At 52.8% G+C, this 21,599-nt stretch overlaps 1 protein-coding gene across 3 annotated transcripts in view; it reads left to right on the forward strand.

Moving 5' to 3' along the window:
- Window positions 1–21,599, forward strand: part of FLNB (filamin B) — a 130,337-nt gene that overhangs the window by 78,744 nt on the left and 29,994 nt on the right. For 2 of the 3 annotated variants that reach the window (XM_051979659.1, XM_051979646.1), the window contains exons 17-28: window positions 117–207; window positions 507–676; window positions 6,553–6,670; window positions 7,739–8,001; window positions 9,666–10,263; window positions 10,912–11,085; window positions 12,062–12,224; window positions 12,540–12,700; window positions 16,753–16,920; window positions 19,817–19,940; window positions 20,807–20,963; window positions 21,391–21,580. In XM_051979659.1, coding sequence (XP_051835619.1) covers window positions 117–207; window positions 507–676; window positions 6,553–6,670; window positions 7,739–8,001; window positions 9,666–10,263; window positions 10,912–11,085; window positions 12,062–12,224; window positions 12,540–12,700; window positions 16,753–16,920; window positions 19,817–19,940; window positions 20,807–20,963; window positions 21,391–21,580 — 2,377 coding nt within the window. Of the gene's footprint in view, window positions 1–116; window positions 208–506; window positions 677–6,552; window positions 6,671–7,738; window positions 8,002–9,665; window positions 10,264–10,911; window positions 11,086–12,061; window positions 12,225–12,539; window positions 12,701–16,752; window positions 16,921–18,862; window positions 18,956–19,816; window positions 19,941–20,806; window positions 20,964–21,390; window positions 21,581–21,599 lie in introns of all 3 variants that reach the window. The other variant, XM_051979655.1, reaches the window with a different exon arrangement.

Here is a 21,599-nt window from a genome sequence, read left to right on the forward strand (position 1 = left end):
CGAAACCGTTCACATTGCTTGGAAGCATCGGGGTCTGACTTGAAGAGAGAGAAGTTTGGCTCCCTTTGGTATGGATCTGGGGGGATTTCTCCATTGAAAACCTGTTTGTGTTTCAGGAAATCCCGGCCAGTCCTTTCCGAGTCAAAGTTGACCCCTCCCACGATGCCAGCAAAGTCAGAGCCGAGGGCCCCGGGCTCAGTAAGGCAGGTAAGGTGACCCTCCCCGCAGCAGCTTCTGCAGAACTTAGGGAGCTGGAAGCTGGCGCCTGCTCATTGCTAAGGCGTGGGTGCCGCCTTATCTCTACAAAAGTCGGTCTTGTATCAAGGATGTTGATTTAGAAATCGGAAACACTTAGATGGTGGCACCTTTCCAGAGGGAGAGGTCGGCTCGGGGCGCGGGAGCCCGGACCCCGAAGCCCCAGAGCGGCGTCTCTCGGGCAGACCTGCTAGACCAGTTCCCGGGAGAGCGCATCGCCCGGATTCTAACTTCAAAGTCTTTCTTTCCAGGTGTGGAAAATGGCAAGCCAACTCACTTTACCGTTTTCACCAAGGGGGCGGGGAAGGCCCCGCTTGATGTGCAGTTCAGCGGCCCCCAGGCCGGGGATGCCGTCCGCGATCTGGACATCATCGACAACTATGACTATTCCCACACTGTGAAGTACACCCCGGTCCAACAGGTGGGTGTCCGGGCGACGGGAACGGGGCCGGCCCCTGCCGAAGGCCATTTTGGTTTTCAAACATGAATGGATCCGGGGGGTCTCTGGGTGATGTTGGCGAGGATCTGACCCTTATGTTTTCTTGCTTTATTCCAACCTTGTTGGGGAAATCTTGACAGCTACCCTCAGAGTGAGGGGGGGAAAGCATCCAGACCCAGGGGAAGGCCAGCTGGTGAGACTTAGCTCTTTCTGGGCCTTTTTGCTTGCTTTTTGCTTTTTTCTGGGCAGAGAAGAAGCCCAGCCCCAGCCTGGGGAGCACTGGTACGGTCTGAGTGAGTGCATTGCACTTGGTGCTTCTGGGACTGAGGGGAGCCCAACTCTCCAGCCCCGATCTCTCGTCCTCGTGACTGCGGCCATGCTGGTGGTTTATACAAGCACCGGCCCTTGTGCATGAGGCGCCAACCAATTTGACGCTCAGAGTCTGGAGTTTTCCCAAAACAGCCTAATTTGGGTGGGGGGGAATCCAGTGGGAGCCTAACTCTTTCAGTACTAAAAAATGGTTTACTGTTCGGGGTTCTGTCACTGGGATAATTGGGCCCTGAGGCGAGGTCTGAGATCCTGAGGACTAGGGAGATAACCTGCCTTTTGGAAAGAAACCTTAAGGTCCAGTGGTTTGGATTTTATGAACTTAAGTAGGAGCCACTTCTAATGATCTCCCCAAGGTGGAGGCAGAGGAGGCTGGGGAGTCCGTCCTTTCCAGGTTTTCCTGAGGAGTGCGTGACTTGGGGAACGTCTTGTAGATAGGATCCTAAGGTCATCAGCCCTGAGCTGGAAGAGCCCTTTGGACGTCTCCTCTGTTGTTCAGAAGAGGAGGAAAGGGGACCGGGGGGCTAACCATCGCCCGTCCCCTGGATGTGTTTGTAATGTCAGGTGGAACATGGGCCTTGGTAGAGTTCTTCTCCCTGAACGCCCCGCCTCCATTTATAAAAGCCATTTGGGAAAGCTCATAGGAGCCCAGAGGGAATCCCCTGCCCTCGGTGCTTTAGAGTGGTCACTCACTCCATTCTAAATGGATAAAATGGAGAGGAGGAAGAGTCGCCTCGGGTACCTCGTCTGACATTTTATGAGAAAAGCTCAGGTGGATAATGGCCTTGCAGACGTCCCCTGGAAGTAACTTTGCGGGATGATTTGGGGATGAGCTCTGAACGTCGCCATGATGCTTCTCTGCTCGCCGGTCTGGGTGTCGGGGTGTCCTGGCAGGGCTGGGCGGGTCGTGCTCATGCACGGGAGGAAGTGATCCAGGTCCTTCTGGACCCTCCGTTCGCATGAAGCCAGATTTGTCCCTTTTTTGGTGACATTTTGATCATGGCTGGTGACCTAAAGCCAAGATTCTGAGCCAGGGTTTGGGAACTTTAAATATATATGATTTAGATTTCAGTGTAATTGGCTTCCTTAGTCTCAGGAACTTCATTTTGTGCATTTATGACGATGCCCAGGAAGGGGAACCACCGGCTTTGCCCGGCGTGGCCGCCCGAGGGGTCCGTGGCGTGCGAAGGGTGAGGAAGCCCTCCTCTGGAGGCCGCTCCCAGCAGGCCCCGCTTCTCACGCCCCCGTCGCGGGCTTCCCGAGTCGCCTGTGATCGCTGCAAGGGCGTCCCGCCCACTGGCACACCTTTCCAGAAATGTGGCTGCCCCGGCAGCTATGCGGCTGTGGGTGGGACTTGGCGGCTGGTGAATGCTCTCCTCCGGCAGGCAGAGAATGTGCCCGCTGTGCTGCCAGCAGCTCGCCTCGGCCCTTGTCTCGGGGCCCCGGCCCGCCCTGCTCTGCTTGCCGACCCCCACTCGGGAGCCGCTCAGCCGTCGGCGCTGGTCTCCCGTAGCTTCCTGACCGAGGTCCTCTGACCGTCCCGAGAGGAATTTCATGTTTGTTTCTTGTCGGGTCTCCCTTAGCTGGCGGCGTGAGGCAGTGAGACTGGGTTAGACCCGCAGGAATCCCGTCGTACTGGCGCAAAATCCCCCCCGTGGAGCCCCGGGGCTCGGCCCGGTACTGACCGGGCTGGCTCGGTCATTGTGGGGTTCCTCGCTTAGAGTCCCCTGGAGGCCCGAGAAACAACTCCCAGGAGGCGGGCACCGGCCAGCAGGGAGTTCTGGGCTCCCTTGTCTGGTCCCCCCCAAGGAAGCCCCTGGGTCTGGCCTCGGGCCACACACTGGTGGAGCATTAGCGAGAGCTTGGGAGAGGCTTATAACCCCAATAATTCACGCTTCAGAGATTATCTGTCAAATGGGCTAGTGACGGCCGATTAGTATATAAATGCATACGTACACAGACATATTGGAAAAGGTGGCTCGTTTCTTAAAACTCCACATTTCAGACAAAAAAGTCCCAGGTTTTATTTCCCACTCTCACGTAGTTCTTGTAAAATGTTTAAAGCTTAATCGTTATCATTGAAAGAAGTAGGAAATCCCTGAGAAGCAGAAGCCTGACGTGGGGCAAAGATAATGAGGCAATAAGGGACCTTAGAGGGCTCCTGGTCCCGCCTGCCCCTGAGGGGGATGGAGGGCAGCATTACTGCGGTGTGCACATGCACAGATCTCTGATACAGACCCGGAATACAGGTACACACCGTACACCTACACACACAATACACAGGCGGCCATCCACGCTTCTACATACGTGCACACGTGTCTACATGCGTGCACATGTGCTCCCACTTCCCTCCGGGCATGTCTGCTAGTCTTTCCTCTCTGGAAAGGCCACCTGTGCCTTACTGCTCCGCCATTTACACTCCTCCCCATTCCTTTCTTGACAATCGGCCCCTTCCCCGGTCTGTGGCCCAGCCTCGGGCTCGTCCTTGACCATATCCACCAGTTCTTCCAGAGGCGATTAGGAAGAAGCACCCCTGGGCTTCCTTCGTCTTTGTTGTTGTTCATTCATTGCAGTTGTTTCTGACTCTGTGACCCCATTTGTTATTTTCTCAGGAGAGATGGCTCGCCCTTTCCTTCTCCAGTTTATTTTACAGGTAAAGAAACTGAGGCACACGGGATGAAGTCTAGGGTCACACCGTAAGTGTCTGAGGCTGGATTTGAACTCAGGAGTCTGGGTCTTCCTGGCTCCAGCCTCAGCACCCTGGGCATCCCCTGGATGTCCCAAGGCTTCACTTAAGGCCTTGCTAATCTGGGGGCCCAGCTTTCTATTCGACATTTTTGTTCTATCATCCATGCGAAAGGTCCTTTTCCTTGACAGAGGAAAACCAATGGGCAATTAATTCTACCCAATTTGCTGACAATTGTCCAGCCCAAGGAGACGTCCCACCCAGCTGCAGCTCACTCTGCAGTTACCGCATCCCTGGAACTATTCTTATTCAGACCATCCCAACCTTGTGTATACTTCCTTTGTCATTTGTAAAGTTCTTGCTGGGTGAGTTCCCTGTGGATCCACAGCAGGCTTTTAAGATCGCCACCAGTTGTTTTTCCCGTGTCCTCAGAATTTCCTTAAGAGCGCTCATCTGCTGTTTTCCCCTATAAAATTTGAATCCACATCTTCTTTCTTTTGAACTCCTTGAAATCTGTTCTCCCCAAGTCTAGCTTGCATGTTAAATTCTGCCTAGCCTGGCTCCTCTTTATCATGCAATCTATGAACAAAAGGTTTCCATCAATGCCATCCTAGCAATAAACTTAACTTTCTTGCTAGTGAGATATTCTGGGGCAGAATAGATCTTCTCTTTTTTTGTTTCCTCCCTTTTGGAGGATGGATTTGCAATTAAGGCAAATCAATAATTTTATTAACCCTTTAACTACTTATTTATTTTAAATAATCGCTTTTTATTTTCAAAATACATGCAAAGAAAGTTTTCAACATTCAGTCTTGCAAAACCTTGTATTCCATGTTTTTCCCCCTCACTTCCTCCATTTATTCCCATAGACTGCAAGTGATCCAATCTATGTTAAACATGTGCAATTCTTCTTTATGCATTTCTACAATTATTATGCTGCACAAGAAAAATCAGTTGAAAAAGGGAAAACAAAGAAAACAAAAAAACAAGCAAACAAAGAACAATTTTAAAAAATTAAAATACTATGTTGTGATCTACCTTCAGTCTCCATCATTCTCTTTCTGGGCGCAGATGGCTCTCTCCATCACAAGTCTATTGGAATTGATCTTCAGCGCTTCCTTGTTGAAAAGAGCCACGTCCACCACAGTTGATCATCACATAGTCTTCTTGTTGCCGTGTACAATGTTCTCTTGGTTCTTCTCACTTCACTCTACACAGTTCATGCAAATCTTTTCAGGCCTTTTTAAAATCATCCTCCTGATCATTTCTTATAGAACAATAATATTCTTTTTATATATATATATATATATATATATATATATATATATATATATATATATATATATATATATATACATATATATATATATATGTTCTAATAGCTTTTTATTTAGAAGTTATATGAACGGGTAATTTTACAGCATTGACAATTGCCAAACCTTTTGTTCCAATTTTTCCCCTCCTTCCCCCCACCCCCTTCCCCAGATGGCAGGTTGACCAATACAGAACAATAATCTTATTAGAACAATATTCTCATAGACTAATATTCTTACAGAACAATAATACCATACACCATAACTCCTTCAGCCATTCCCCAACTGATGGGAATCCGCTCCGTTTCCAGTTTCTTGCCGCTACAAAAAGGGCTGCCACAAACGTTTTTGCCCAGGTATCTCCTCAGCTTCTAATAGAGAAAGGTTGAGCAGGTGTCTGGATAATGGAGGGGCCCTAACCTGCTCTAGCATGCTTCTCTTGTCTGCCTCGTGCATTATCTATTTCATGCTCCCCCTGTCCCGGTGGTGTCTCGTATATTCTGATAACAAAATGACTCCCCTGATCTTTCACGCAGACGTTTCTCCCCACGCTCTGGTTTCCCCAATATGTCCTTAGCAAATGATGCTCCTCTCTTGTCGATATAAAAAAAAATAGCAGATGAGGCAGCGGAGGGGACCAGGGGTTAGAACCACAGCCCTGAAATCAGGACCTGAGTTCAAATCTGGCTCCAGGCACTTAGTCCCATGGTACGGCCCTGGCCAAATCTCTTATTTCCCTCCAAAAGTAAAATAAAGAGAGAGAAAAGGATCCTATAGCTGAGCAATTTGGAGTTGAGAGACTAGTGTCCCGATCGGCTCTGCCGTTCACCAGCTCTGTTCTCACAAGCGCATGGCTCCCTCTCCCTGAGCCTCAGTTTATTTCGTGTTGCACTTTCTAATTTTGGGGGTTGCGCCGACTTTTGGAAAGTCTGACTTGGAAGTGTGATTTATAACGACTGTGAGATGACAGAGAACTTCCCCGCTTTCCTCCCCTCCTTTATGGCACATTTTGTTCAGGTTTTTCCCTCACACTTGCCGTGGGGAGCCAGTCTGGCTGTACCCCCTTGTGCTGGGGACATCGGAGCACTTGGTGGGATGTAGATGCCAGCCACGGTGTGCTCTGCTGGCTGGGGAGGAGGACACAGGGCCCTGGGGAGCCTTCCCCCAGGGGCTGCTGGCCGGGGCTCGCGGGGCCTGCCTTCCTCACACCCCACCTTGTTTCCTTTCCACGTGGCTCCTCGGAGTTGACTCGCACTCGTTCCCCTCCCCGGCCACCACCAACATGAACCCATCTTCCCCTGTTGGAAGGAGGCCGCCCGGGTCTCGTCCCCGGGGTGTTTCTGGTTGGCGTAGCCCCGGAAATCAGCCCCGCCACCTGCTCAGAGGCAGGGAATCTGCGTCCAGGTTGGCTCTGAGCCTCCATGGGGTTTGGTCGCTCCTGGTTTAGGGAACAATGGGAAGCAGCGCACTTTGGGTCAGGGGAGCCATGGTCCAAAGCGGTTTCTGAAGGTCCCTGGTTTTGTTTGTTTCAGGGCAGCACCCAAGTCCTGGTGACCTACGGCGGAGATCCGATCCCCAGAAGCCCCTTTGTGGTCGAGGTCGCTGCTCCTTTGGATCTGAGCAAGATAAAGCTCAATGGGCTGGAGAATAGTAAGTTGGCTCGGGGGGCAAAGGGGCCCTTACATCACAGTCAGGAAGCAGCACCCCCAGCATGCCGAGGGAGCTTTCGGTGCCTTCTGCTTTTATGTCTGCTGCGTGCTCATGACAAATCTGAGACCTAGAGAAGTGAAGCTGGGCCTGAGGGGGGATTTGAACGCGGGTCTCTTGGACTCCCAGCTAGAGCTTTATACACACTTTCATCCCTGCCATACGGACCAGGAGGTCCTTTGGGCCTTAGAAGGCCTCTGGGGTCCGGCCTGGCCCCAGGATTCTGACTGTGCGATGTCATCAGCCATAACCTCTCAGACCCACTCCTCAAACTCAGTTCCCTTATTAGGCACTTGCTGTGGCTCTGCCTCAAGGAGTTTGCTTTTTACTGAAGGGAAAACAAAATCTACATAACTAAGGAAAGAGTTGGTGGTCCCCCTGTGGGATCAGGTGCACTTGGGTTAAGAGAGGGCTCCCGAGGTGCATCCTGGGGGAAATCAGAGATTCTTAGAGCTAAAAGCTCATCGTGGAGTCCTGGGGAGATGCAAGACGTGGACGTGTGCAGATGCTCCTCGTGTGGATACGGACACAAGAACCAGATGTTCTGTGACCTGCGTTGGGGCGCGTGGCGCGGTCAGGGAGCTTCGTGTGGGGAGTTTCCTGTATGGTTACTTAGGGGTCTAGATCCCTCCAGAAAAGGACAGGCTGGGGTCCCCACTGAGCAAGTTAAGGGGACGGACGCCCCTGGAGTTTCTTCTGAGATTTCTCCTTTGCCTAGTCTAACTACATTCTGTCAGAGACAGCCTGGTGCAGAGAACAGGGAAGCTGTCCTTGAACCAGTAAGTCCTGGTTCTGACCCCCACCCGCCTGTTCCAGACCTGTGTGATACCCCTGACCCCCAGGCTCAGGCGCCCCCCTGTGTTGGAGTGCCTCTGAGTGGGGAGGGTCTCCCTCCCAGATCTCCCGCCGGGCTCCAGCCACGGCCACCGCAAGGGCTTCCCACGCACTCGCGCGTCGCTCTGGCCGTGTCTCTGTGGCCTTCCCTTCACCGTCCCGCTTCTCCCCTTGTAGGAGTGGAGGTCGGAAAAGACCAGGAGTTCGTGGTGGACACCAAAGGCGCTGGGGGGCAGGGCAAGCTGGACGTGACCATTTTAAGCCCCGCGCGGCAGGTGGTCCCGTGCCTCGTGGCCTCCGTGCCAGGCAAGGACTGCAGCACCGCCAAGTACATCCCCAAGGAGGAGGGCTTGTACGCGGTGGACGTGAGCTACGATGGGAACCCCATTCCAGGCAGCCCCTTCACTGTGGAAGCCTCGCTGCCCCCGGACCCCACAAAGGTAACGCTGCTCCCTTCCCCTTCCCGCTCGGACACTCGGGTTTTCCTGCAGTTTGGCTCCTCTCGGCTCCTGTTTCCTGAGAGTCCAGAACTCAGACTTGTGTTCAGAGGATTTCATACCATTGCTCTTCTCTGTCATTGGTGACTTTGGAGACCCCAAAAAGCCAAATGGCTTCTTGGGTCATAGGGGAAGTTGTGGGGGGACGAGGGGGAGACATTCGATCGTGGCAGTTGCTGCAGACGGCCCTGATGCCCTCAACTCTCGCGGCATCCCCTGGGCATCCCTGCCCAGCCCCGTCCCACCTGTGAGCTGCCAGCGCCCTCCTGTGCCCTTCCTCCCTCAGCCTGGGCTAAGAGTCATCTTCGTGAGTTCAAGTCCGGCCTCCGGCACTAGCTCTGGGAGCCTTTCTCGCCTGTAAAATGAGCTGGTGAAGGAAATGGCAGGACCCCCGTATCTAGCAACCCCAATGGGATCTCAAGGCATCGAACGTGACTCAAACAGCTGAGGAACAGCAATAAATGGAGGTTGGCCCTGTGGTTCAGCTCTGGGAGATAGAAGCCATTATTGGCCAGTTTTAGACATAGGAGACATGAGATCCAGAGAGATTACACAGAAAGTAGATAGTCCGAGGCCGATTCACACTTGGCTTTTTGGCCTGATGTGCCCTTCAGCCTTTGCTGCTTGACCAGCTGCTGGAATGGGCACCTGCCCAGGGTAGTCCTGGCTGGGAAACCAGCAACCACAGGGCTGTGCACCTGTCCGGCTTCTGGCACCCGTTGGGGTAACCATCCCTCTCCGTGGCTCTCCCAGGTCTAGCCTATTCATAGGGCCAGCTGCCCCCCTACTTTCATTCCTTAACTGCAAGTGAAAAACAAGCAAAAGGAAGATTCTCTGATTCTGATTTTAAATAAGAAACTTAATAGGAAAAATGGACAATGGAAGATGGTGTAACTTAGTAGTAGGTACCATTCTATGCACTAAAATAACCTTGGAAAAATATGGATTATTTCATTTTTTTTTCCACAATTATAACTTTTTATTGACAGAGCCCACGCCTGGGTAATTTTTTACAACATTATCCCGTGCACTCACTTCTGTTCCGACTTTTCCCCTCCCTCCCTCCATCCCCTCCCCCTCCCCCAGATGGCAAGCAGTCCTTTACATGTTAAAAGCAAATTTATGTGACATTTCATAGAAAGGTTGCTCTTTTTCCCCAGTCGGGAGTTAGTCTGGTGATTATGCAAAGATCTAGCCTGGAATAACGTGTTTTGTCCAATTGGCTGCTCCCACCGCTCGCCGTCTCCCCCGGACGCCCACACTTCAGTGTAACAGGCCCTGAGGCCTGGAAGTCGCGTAAAGAGGAATGGAGGCGCTATCGGGGGATGCTGTGGGAAAGATCTGGCCGCCGTGTGGATGGCCAGGCCTTCCCTCTGGGTTTGCAGCCATTTGGGTGTTGAGGGCGCGATGAGGTTTCTTTCCTCCTCTTCGTTCCAGCTCCCGGACGCTGACTCATGGTGTTTTTCTTTGCCCCTGCCCGTAAGACCCGATCTTTTCCCGTGCTCGAGCCCCTAGATCGGACGCCTGCGGGAGGCTGGCTGACGGAGCCGGCGCTTCGAGGGCGTGGATGCGACACTGACCGGACTAACCTCCTTTCCCCCTTGTAGGTGAAAGCCCACGGCCCGGGCCTGGAGGCCGGCTTTGTGGGAAAGCCCGCCGAGTTCACCATAGACACCAAAGGGGCCGGCACCGGGGGCCTGGGCCTGACGGTCGAAGGTCCCTGTGAAGCCAAAATCGAGTGCTCCGACAATGGCGACGGCACCTGTTCGGTCTCTTACCTTCCGACCAAACCCGGCGAGTACTTTGTCAACATCCTCTTTGAAGAGGTCCACATTCCCGGGTCTCCCTTCAAAGCCGACATCGAGATGCCCTTCGATGCCTCCAAAGTGGTGGCCAGCGGCCCCGGCCTCGAGCGCGGGAAAGTGGGGGAGGCCGGCGTCCTGACCGTGGACTGCTCGGAGGCCGGCCGCGGGGTCCTGGGCGTGGAGGCCGTGTCCGACGCCGGGGTCCGAGCGGACGTCCACGTCCAGAACAACAAGGACGGCACTTACGCCGTGACCTATGTGCCCCTGGCCGCGGGCATGTACACGCTGAGCCTGAATTACGGCGGCGAGCAAGTGCCAGGATTCCCTGCCCGGGTCAAGGTGGAGCCCGCCGTAGACACGAGCAAGATCAAGGTCTATGGCCCCGGCATCGAAGGGAAAGGTAAGGCGCTGCCCTGTCGGACCCTCCTCCTGGAGGAGCCGGCGCACCCAGGGGGCCGCCCCAAAACTGGGACCCGGCTCGTCGGGATCTAAGGGGCGGGGGTAAAAAACCTGGTTTCCCAGTCAGAACATCGCCCGACTGTCAGCAGCATTCTCTGGGGTTTGTTGCGGGTCAGGGGTTAAAAATTGGTCAGTCAGTGATGGGGAGCTTGGGAACCTTTAGTTAGGTTCGATAGCAGCTGGGGCTGATTTCATTGCCCCGAGGCACTCCCAGTGTGGCAACTCCTCCCCTGCAGCTCCAGGCTCCAGGAGTTGCCCAGAGCAAAGCTCCTTAAACTGGGGTTTGGACCCCATATGGGATCTTGATGTGGAGCTTGTGAAATTTGTTATCCGGAAAGGTTGGATTTGTACACCCGCTCATATACTCACAAGCCCAGGGTCACGTAAAAAGTTCATGGGCAAAAAGTGTTGTGTGTGTAAAAAATGGGCAGGAGCCCGGTCTGGGAGCCGAGAAGGCGCGTGAGCCCGCGCTCCGGGCGGGACCCGGGTCACAGCCAGGAACGGGCGCCGGGCCTGCTCTGCGGTGGCCGTCGGTGGGGCTGCCTCTGGGCCCGGGAGCCGCCCCGACCGCTGCCCGCTTCCCCTGCAGACGTGTTCCGGGAAGCCACCACCAGCTTCACCGTGGACTCCCGCCCGCTGACCCAGGTCGGGGGCGAGCATGTCAAAGCCAGCATCGCCAACCCCTCCGGGGCCTTCACGGACTATCTCCTCAAGGACAACGCCGACGGCACCTACGAGGTGGAGTTCACCCCGTTCGAGAAAGGTGAGCCGGCTTCCCCTGGCGGGCACGCGCTGCCTTCTAAATTCTGGCCCTTCCAAAAGCTTTATCTGTTGGCTCTCCTGTCGCAACTACTCTGTGAGGCAGTCGGTGCTGAAGCCGTCGGGAGAGCTGGGCCTGGGCCACCTTTATAAGTCAGCTGGTAAATAGCAGGGTTAGCATGTGAATCCAGAGCGGCCATTAGTCCCTTCACCACTCGGTGTCGACCCTGGACGCTTCCCAATGTGCTTTGTTATTGGATATATTCTTTTTGTTAAAACAATTATTGACATTTCTAACAATTTTCATTTCTGAATATGTTCTTTCCCCCGTCCCCTACCCAGAGAACTGTTCCTGAGAGGGAAAGAGTATTTTAGACCAATTTTCATTTCTGAATATGTTCTTTCCCCATCCCCTACCCAGAGAACCATTTCTGAGAGGGAAAGAGACTATTTTAGAACAATTATCATTTCTGAATATGTTCTTTCCCCATCCCCTACCCCGAGAACTGTTCCTGAGAGAAGGAGATTCTTATTCTCTTGCTCTAGGGAGCTCCTTCTACCGTTGTAGGTCAGCTACCTTAAAAACAACAACAATTCATATGAAAGATATGAATCTAGAAATGGAAATTTAATCTGGGGAAATACTATTACTATTCTCATATCATCACTGAAGAAATATTGGCCATTTAAGATTAGTTTCCATTATTATGGAGAATTTACAATCAATGCTAGTTCCTTTGTAGAACACTTTTTCCAATCCTCACATTTGTTGGTAATCTGCTCCTTTTTAAAAAAATAAATAACTTTGTATTAAAAAAAAAATTTTTTTTTGAATGCATTTCAGTAAAATGAATCAGCGTGTCAATTGAACGTGATAGTCTCCCCCAAACACTTGGCTCTATCTTGGCTAAGAGGGAGCCACAGATCTTTCTCAGCTTTCTCAGGACCAAATGTGATCTCTTTGCATGTTTTTTAAATAGGTTTCCACACAGTGGAAGTGACATACGACGATGTGCCTGTGCCCAACAGCCCCTTCCAAGTGGCCGTCACCGAGGGCTGCCATCCGTCGCGAGTGCAAGCCCAAGGCCCTGGGCTGAAAGAAGGCTTTACCCACAAACCCAATCCCTTCACTGTGGTTACCAGGTAGAGGAACCCAGGAGGTCCTCAGTGATTGCTCTCAAAAAAGGAGTGCGGGTGGTCAGGGGTCTCATTATTGGGAACATCAGGAGAAACCGTCTGCTGTCGCCCCGAGGAAGAGACCCTGACATTGAATATAAATCCTGCCTAGGATGGGGCTGGCAGCCTTGGAAGGGAGGGAGGGGGCACAATAACAGCCAGGCAGGTAGGGTTGGGGTCTCTGTGGTTGGCAGAGAATGTGCGGGTGATCCCAGGAAAAGCTGCATCCCGGGGGCTCTGGACCAAGTGCTGACTTTTCTCTTTTCTCCTCTCCGCTTTCAGAGGGGCAGGAATCGGGGGCCTCGGGATCACGGTGGAGGGACCCTCCGAGTCGAAGATCAGTTGCAAGGATAACAAAGATGGCAGCTGTAGCGCGGAGTACATCCCTTTCGTGCCGGGAGATTATGATGTCAATATTACGTACGGAAACGAGCATGTGCCTGGTAAGATGCCGTTGTGAAGCGCAGTCGGTCGGTGCTTCTGAGTTGGGGAGGACTCAGAGAAACAGCCCGGGAAGCCGCCACTTTGTTAATTTTCGGTATTGGTTATTTCTGATTAGTCTGTCGCTTGGTCTTCCTTCTGCCAACCGCGTTGGAATGGGGCAGTTAAGACCACTGGTCACCAGGGGTGTGTGTGTGTGTGTGTGTGTGTGTGTGTGTGTGTGTGTGTGTGTGTGTGTAACATTCACCATTTCATCCAAAGTCCCCCATGTTTGAACTACGGAAACTAGGCTGGAACACGTCCTGAGAGCCAGCTCTAGAGTAGACTTGGAACATACGTCCAGTTTTTTTTTTCTTTGTTCACAGTATAAAGCAGATGCTTTTTGTTTAGCAAAGCCTTGAGTTCAAAGAAATGCTGAAGCAACAATGTAAATGCTTTGGAAAAGTTTCATTTTTATTTATTTTTGCCTGGTTCTCTCAAGACTCTCACAAGGTCTCTGTGACGCACCATACAGCTGGGTCCGAGGGAGCTAGTCGTCTGTCCTTGGCGCTTTAGTAGATTCCTGTTGTGGGATTGTTTGTTGGGCCGGGGAGGGGTCCTTTTCTCCAATTATCTGCTTCCCCTTGGTATTATTGAGGAGGATTCCAGTTTAGAGACAGTTAACCAACATCCCGAGCTCAGAGATTTCCAGGACCTGAGAAAGATCCTAAGAGTTTTAATTAATTAGATTTTTATCTCACTGAACACTTGGGAGAAGGTTAGATTAAGTGTGATTTGAAAGCAAACCTAAGCAGGTGTTTCAATAGCTGACATCTGGCCCCAGGTGCCCCACAAATTCTTAGGTGTGCTCATAAAGAGAAGATGTCTCCCTCTCAGTTTTGTAACAGATTTTGTCGGATTTTTGTGGATGGCGGACGGTAGGGGAAGTAGAGGAAGGAAAGAAAAGACTCCTTCACTCTTGGGGCGGGTGGATTCCCTGGTTCTGTTCACCTTTAAATATACCTTTAGTAGCTTCCCCATCTCTGTTCTTGCCCTCCCGCCCATTCTTGTCCATCCCAGGGTGCACTGGGATGACTCTTAAGCCTGAACTGTTGGAGAGGAAATCAAGCCAAATATATTTTAAAGTCAAAATACAAATTTTCTTTTACAAAAATTGGGCTTTGGGCTTTGAAAACCCCAGCCAACTCTTTAGCAATGTCTGTTCCTGAGGGGAGAGCATTGTCTTGCTTTGTCCCAAATTGTGTTTCCTTTGGCTTGGGAATAAACCAGTTTTTCCGGTGTGGGGGGCAGCCTGACTTTTGCCTTTGAGATTTGAGTAAAGGTGCGGTCTCTCTTTGTTAATCTATGATCCCTATTGCCTACATGCAGTTAACTCCTTATCAGTTTATTTGAGGAAATCAAGGATCTTTATGATAGCAGAGACAACTTGGTCTAAGGATTAAGGCAATGTCCAGTCATACTGATCAGCCACGGAAAATCCCACTGGAAGAACTATTCAAGAACCCCTAGGGAAAGCCCTGGCCCCTGATGGAACATTGGGCTGGGAGTCACGGTTCAAACTTCATCTCAGACTCTTACGAGTTATGTGATTTTTGGTCATGGAGGCTTTGTGAGTCTCTTGAGAGAACCAGGCAAAAAGTAAGTGTCCTTACTTCTGAACCTCGTTTTCCTCATCTGTAAAATGGGGATATTGAAGTCAATAGCCCTGAGGTCCTTACTGTCCCTAAATCTGTAGCACTGTGATCTCTTTAATTTGCTCAGCAAGCCGAGAGATAGAGAACTGGAAAATTGTGTGTGTATGTGTATATATACTTAACCACACACACATAATCTTATTGATCATCAATAGAATTTAGTGAATGAGGATGGGGTGACAGAGTCAAACTTGCATTTCAGAAAAACGAATAGAAAACGGATTGAACTAAGAAGTTGGAGGCAACGAGATGCAGCAGAAGGAATAATCTGAGGGAGAGTTAAGGGCCAGACTGAGATGGTGACCGTAGTCAGAGAGGGGAAGGGGGGAGACGGAGACGGGAGGTGGGGAGGTGACAAGATGAGGCGATGGATTGGCTTTGGGGAGTGAGAGAGTGGGGATCAGTGAAGGGCCTGGCGGGAGTGAATAGCAGGATGGCGTCTGCCCTCAGCATTACTAGGTAACGTTGGAAGATGGGATGATCTGGGGAGAAATAATTCATTTAGAATAGCGATGGGATGACATGCAATTAAAAATGTCGATTGTATGGTTGGAGAGGCTGGATCGGCGCTCAGCAGAAACTAGGCCTGGATGTTTGGGTCCAGGGACCCTCCGCTTAGAGAGGATGGAAATCTGGGGAGTGGATGAGACTCCCTTGGTAGTAATAATGTTGATAATGGTAACAGGAGGTAGTGTTTATGTGGTTCCTTAAGATTTACAAAGCTTTGATCCTTACAACGGTGTTTTTATCCCCATTTTTCCAGATGAGGTAACTGAGACAGACAGAAGTACCCCAGGTCACCCCGTTAGGAAGTGTCTGAGGCTGGATTGGAAGTTGCTCTTGCTGCACGTTCAGTGCCCCTGCATTGATCCCCTTAGATCTGTCCTTAAGAGTAGGAAACCCTTAGCTTTAACTTGGAGGTTTTTATCACTCTGGCAGCCCCGGGAATTGTGGGTAAGTCAGTGGGCGCGGGTCCTGCAGGGGAAGGGGCCCGCTGTGGCCGTTCCTATGCGTTGGTAGCTGACGCTGGCTCGGACCCAGCCGGCGAGCTCAGGCTGCTGCCTCGGGTTCCCCCGCTGGTGGGCGGCAAGGCCAGGATGTGAATGCCGGACATCCCGGCCCGTCCCCGGCCGCTGCTTGGTCGGCGTCCATCCTAAGCTCGCGGAGAAACTCTTGTGTTTGGGATCAGGTTTCCCTGATAGGGGCCATGAGCTCCCCAAGGGAAGACGTTAGCGCGTCTCTCCCGCTCGGGTGTCTGAGTGAGGCTGCGAGGGGCTTCTCTGAGCCCCCCGCCCGAGTGGATTGCCTTTAAGCCGTCACTCATTCCTGTGCATCTCCCTGAGAGAGAAGGCAGATGTCTCTGTCCCAAGCCAGTTCCAGACGCTCCCTACTTGAGAGGTCTCTGCTGTTTACCCTGCGGAGTCTCAGTTTTAAACATGTTTGGCTGTGGAGTAAACAGACCCCGGCTCCGATGGCAGTTAACTATAGTTCAGCTTTGTTGGTTGGAACTCGGGCCTGGATTGACAGGGAGCCAAGGCTGGGGTTTCCTTCCTACATTGAGCTGTGAGCCGTGCTCTCCCTTGGGGAAGGCTGGATTTTGGGTTCCTGATGTGTCTCTTCATGGTGGAGCTCTTTCCCCTACACGGCCTAACAAGTCGTAAGAAAAGTCCCTGTGCAGCCTGATCATTGTGGAAATGTGTATGGAAGAATTGCCCACATTTTACCCATGTTAGATTAGTTGCCGTCTAGGGGCGGGAAGTGAGGGAGAAAATTTGCACACAAGGTTTTGCCAGAGTGAATATTGAAAACTATCTTTGCATGTATTTTGAAAGTAAAAATCTATTATTAAAAAATAAGACGTTGAGGAGTTAATAATTTATTGATTTGCCTTCACTGCAGTTCCATCCTCCAAAAGGGAGGAAAGAAAAAAAGAGAAGCTCTCTTCTACTATTTTCAAAATAGAGAGCTGTTATAAAAGCAAAGAAACAAACAAAAGCACCTGTTTCTACAGGAAGACGCTCATGTTCCCTCACCAGTTGTGGGGGGTCTAGTGGGTAGGGGGATCTCAAAGAGCAGAGAGGACCTGGGAAGAGCCAGCGCGTTGTCCCTTACTGGGCAAGACCGGGGAAGAAGGACTTTTTTTCCCCAGATTCCCTGCCTCCCATGCAGGCTTTAGCCCAAAGTCAGATTGGAAGGCCGGGAGACCTCACAAGATGCTTGTGTACAAAAAAATAGGTGGAAGAGGTTGACCCCAGGGGTTCCAAGATGGGTGTGACGGGATTTGTAATCCAAGGGAAAGCTCAAGGCTTCCAGCTTCCAGTTTGTTGTAATCTTGTGGGGTTTATTTTGTTTTCTTACAGGCAGCCCATTCAGGATCCCTGTGAAAGATGTCATCGACGCCAGTAAGGTCAAGCTGGCAGGCCCTGGCCTGGGGGCAGGAGTCAGAGCTAAAGTCCCACAGTCCTTCACTGTGGACACCAGTCAGGCTGGTCTGGCTCCCCTGGAAGTCCTGGTCCTGGGCCCCAGAGGTGAGCAGGACAGGAGGGAGATGGGGGGAGGGAAGGGGGGAAGGTGGGTGGGCCCGGCTTCTCCTTGGGAAGGCTGCTGACCTCCTCGCCTCTCCAGATAAGACTATAGGATGCCGATTACTATTGTCAGAGGGAATTTATTCAATGGGTGTTCCCTTCCCCACATTGCACAATCCTGGGCCCTTCCCTCTCCTCCCAAAATGTATTACATCTTACTTAGGGCTTGTAACTTATCAGAAAGTCCAGTTAAAGTCAAACCTCATTCCTGGGTGGGTGGGCTCTTGAATGAAGTCTTAACTTCTTCAGCCCCTGCTTTTCTCCTTTTGATACTTCTGGGGCCACTGAGATTTTCCCTCAGGGTTTGAGACAAAGGAAGCCTGGGACTAAAAGGCGTTGCTCCTCCATCTTGTTTGGAGCTGGCTTTGGGGACTTCCTTTAGTTCTTTTCCTTTTTGGGGGTGCCTGGGGGGCTCCCTGTGGGATGACTGCTCATGGTGCTTTCTCCCAGAACTCTTGTCTGGTCCTGCCATCAGCCACACATGTTCCTTTTGCTGCTGGAGGGAAGGAATGTTTTGTGGAAACGGGCTCAGAGTCGGTCCTTTCGTGTGAGCGCACGGAAACTTCTTGGACCTTGAGGCCGGAGTAGATATCTCTCGGTCAGCCTGGATCTGGGATGATGGACTATGATGGGCGCCCTAGAGTCCAGGAGGGCTGGGTCCCGATCCAGAGGCTGTGGTGTCCTGAGCAGTGACTGGACTTTGTAACTCCAGAAAGTGCTACCTTCATTGTGAAGAAGCCTGGTCCCGTTCCCCTTTCTCTGAACAAGCCTCTTTTAGGGAGCTCAGAAAAGTGTCTGTTACTGGAACGGTTGTCCACGGCTAGATTTGAGAAGCGGCCTGAGATGGGGTTCTCTAAACCAAACGTTTGGAATAGAGAAAGCAAGGGCCCGAAGCGGCTCGTCTTGTGTGTATGGGCTGCAAAGTCTTATTCTGAGCATCCTTTTTTTTTTTTTTTAATAACTTTTTATTGACAGAGTCCATGCCAGGGTAATTTTTTACAACATTATCCCTTGCACTCGTTTCTGTTCCGATTTTCCCCCTCCCTCCCTCCACCCCCTCCCCCAGATGGCAAGCAGTCCTATACATGTTAGATATGTTGCAGTATATCCTAGATACAATATATGTGTGCAGAACCAAACAGTTTTCTTGTTGCACAGGGAGAATTGGGAGCATACTTTTTTTAAAAAAAAATTTATTGATTGATTTATTTATCAACACATATTGCTTCATGAATCTTGTTGGGAGAGAAAAATCAGAACAAAAGGGAAAAACCACGGGAGAAATAAAAAACCGGAAAAAAGAAGTGAACAGCCTAGGTGCTGATTCACCTTCAGTCTCCTTAGTTCTTTTTTCTGGCTGCAGATGCATTTTCTGTCCAAAGTTTATTGTTACTGCTTTGGATCGCTGCACCTCCAAGAAGAGCCAAGCCTTTCCTAGCTGTTCATCCCAGCCTTTTGCTGTTTTTGTAAGAATTGGGATCACTGAAGCTCCGAGCAGAACCAAGCCTTTCCCACTTGGTCGTCGCCCCTTCTTGCTCTTCCTTTGTACGGTGTATTCCTGGTTCTGCTCGTTTTGCTCTGAGCAAACTTCTTTTAGCCCTCGAGCTGCTCCTGCTCTTGCGTTCCGGATGTTTTCCTCCTGATGGCTCTTTGGCCCCTGGGCACGGGGCCCTCGTTAGAGAAGAGGCTTCCACCCCCTCGGTCACCTGGCTCCCTCTTGGGCAGCCTCGCCCCCCCGGGGTCACCGACCCCCGAAGAGAGAGTGGTCCAGACGAATGGGCCCGTTCTGCTGCACCGTCCTTGCCTGATGGGTCGTTGAGGAAGGGGAGCGGGGACCCTGCCCCGGGGATCCCAGTGCCCCCAAGTGATGGCTTTTTAATTCCAGCGGACGAGGTGGACTCCCAGGCCCGGCGCAGCCCATTGAAGGCCTTGTCAGATTTCTTTAGAGGTGACCAGCAGGGTGACTTTAATGAGACAGGTTTGCAGTTTCACATTGGCCGCTACAATCACATCATGCGCGTTGCTCGTCCGTTTGTCTGTCCAGCTTCCGCTCGTTGCCTCAGCTTTGCCCAACTCACAGCGACTGCCCTGGGAGGGCTGAGGCTTTGGGGAGCTGGGGGGGAGCAGTACCATTTTCTGAAACAGCGTGGCTCCCTGTAGCACCGTGGATGGCTGCCTTGCCACGATGGCCGCTTTGCCATAATGGCCACTTTGCCAGGACAGCCGCTTTGCCACGATGGCTGCCTTGTCACAATGGCTGCTTTGCCACGACGGCCGCTTTGCCACAATGGCTGCCTTGTCTCGATGGCTGCTTTCCCAGGACGGCTGCTTTGCCACGATGGCTACTTTGCCATGATGGCCGCTTTACCACGATGGCCGCCTTGTCTCAATGGCCGCTTTGCCCTTTGCTCCCTTGCTTTGAGCTGCATATGATCAGAAGCTTCTCTGCCCCTTGTCCCCCCCCCCCCCCGTGCCCCGGCCCAGCCGTGGTCTCCTCAGAGCTTCCCTCCACCCCCGATGGCAGCACCGGGCACTGTCTCCTGCCACCTGGGGAGACTTTGCCTCCTTGAGCCTCACCGTCAGCACGTGCTGGGGACACTAACCCACTGGTAGCTGCATGATGGCATTAACTGGGGTTAATGGCCCGCGAGCCAAAGCTGTCTCATTAGGGTCCTCCAGGAGAGACTGGGATTCGAGTGCCCCCTCCCCAGGAGCACAGGGAGGGAGCCCCTTTCTGCTGAGGGCCCTGGGGTCGGCCCCGGACGCCCGGAGGGCCGGTGCTGGGAGGTGCTGCTTCCCGGGGGAAGCCCCTTTCAGAGCCGTCCCGTCTGTTCCCTAGGCCTGGTGGAGCCGGTGACTGTGACGGACAACGGAGACGGCACACACACCGTCACCTACACCCCCTCGCAGGAAGGCCCGTACATGCTGTCTGTCAAGTACGCCGACGAGGACGTCCCCCACAGGTAAGGGCAGCCCCTGTGCTCCGAGCTGCCGGGGCCTCCGGGCCAAACGGGGGCCACATGCGAACAGTTCTCAGTGGGGAAACCGGGTGGGAAGCACCCGGGTGGGGGAAGGAGGCGGAAGCAGCCCGGGGAGGGCTTCCTTCACAAGGTGGGATTTGAGGTGAGTCTGGAAAACATGGGGGTGGAGGAAGGGCCTCCCTTGCATGGGGGACGGCTGGTGCAGATGCGCGGAGTGCGGAGAGGGGCTGGCTCGGTGCTGGATCACAGGAGAAATGAGTGTCTGAGCTCGTGCTGCAGGAAGGAGAACATAAGCAGCTTGGACAGGCTTTCCCCGGGGGCTCTGTCTCTCCCCTTCCCTTTCCCCTTCGCTCTCTCTGCCGAGTGCCTCCGCGTCCTCCCCACTCACACTTTGTAACCCTCTGAAGCAGGACCTTTCCCACGAAGCCATGCGGCCCAGTGGTCTCGTTGCCGCCAAACTCTGCGGCCCCTTCCGGCTCTCTGCCCCTCAGCTCTTGCTCCGGCCTTCTCCGGTCCGAGTTTTCTCGCGTCCTTGGGCTTCCCTCCCCCTGCCTGTGTGGCCACTCTCAGCTCCTCCATCTGCCCCGCGGGGCCTTCCTCCACATGCACCGCCCCGAGTGTCCCCCAGCCCCAGGCTCTATCCCGGTCCCCCCGATTCAGCTTCCGCGGGCTCAGGTACACGCAGTTTGAAGTCGATGTGGCCGGTCTCCCCTGAGCCCCAGGTCCGGATCTCGACCCTCTCACTTGCTGCTTGTGGAAGGTTCATCCCCCAGTCACTTTAGCATTTGAACAAAGCTCCTTAATGAGGTGAGATGATGGGAATGACCGGCGCCTTCCCCTGTATTCAGTCCCTTTAAGGTCAAGGTCCTCCCCACGTACGACGCCAGCAAAGTGACCGCAAGCGGCCCCGGGCTCAGCTCCTACGGGGTCCCGGCCAGCTTGCCCGTGGAGTTTGCGATCGATGCCAAAAAAGCAGGAATCGGGCCCCTCGCTGTCCAGATAACGGTAAGCTTCGGCTTCCTTTCACGTTCGGCCGGTCCCGGAAACCAGGAGGAGCCTCTGAGAGCCTCCAGTCCAGGGCATCCTTTCACAGCTGAGGGAGCTGAGGCAGGGGAGCGAGGCAGGGAACCTCCGGAAGTCAGAGGGCTGGGGGAGGGGGCCCGGGCCGTTCTTGCCCCACCACCCTTCCCTTGTTGACGCGACCCATCCTCCGAGTACCCAGTGACGTAGTTATTGCCTTTGTGTTGAGCTCATCTTCGGGAGAGAAAAGGGAATCCTCGCTCCTCTGCGCAATAAAGGAGACCTGAAAAATCCCCCCACAACCACCCTTCCTCAGCTCACTCAGGGTCTCAGTTGAGTGCTAGAGAGGGCCGTGCTTCCTGTGAATGGTTCCTGGAAGTTTTGACCGGCTTTGTTTGTTGTAAACGCGCAGGACCAAGAAGGAAAGCCCAAAAGGGCCGATGTTCACGACAACAAAGACGGCACCTACGCCGTGACCTACCTCCCGGACAAGACGGGCCGCTATCTGATCGGGGTCACGTACGGCGGGGACAACATCCCTTCTTCTCCTTACCGCATCCGGGCCACGCAGACTGGAGACGCCAGCAAGTGCATGGCCACAGGTGGGCGAGGTTCTGGGCC

This window comes from Antechinus flavipes, chromosome 1 (genome assembly GCF_016432865.1).
Source record: "Antechinus flavipes isolate AdamAnt ecotype Samford, QLD, Australia chromosome 1, AdamAnt_v2, whole genome shotgun sequence".
Taxonomy (NCBI): Eukaryota; Metazoa; Chordata; class Mammalia; order Dasyuromorphia; family Dasyuridae; genus Antechinus; species Antechinus flavipes.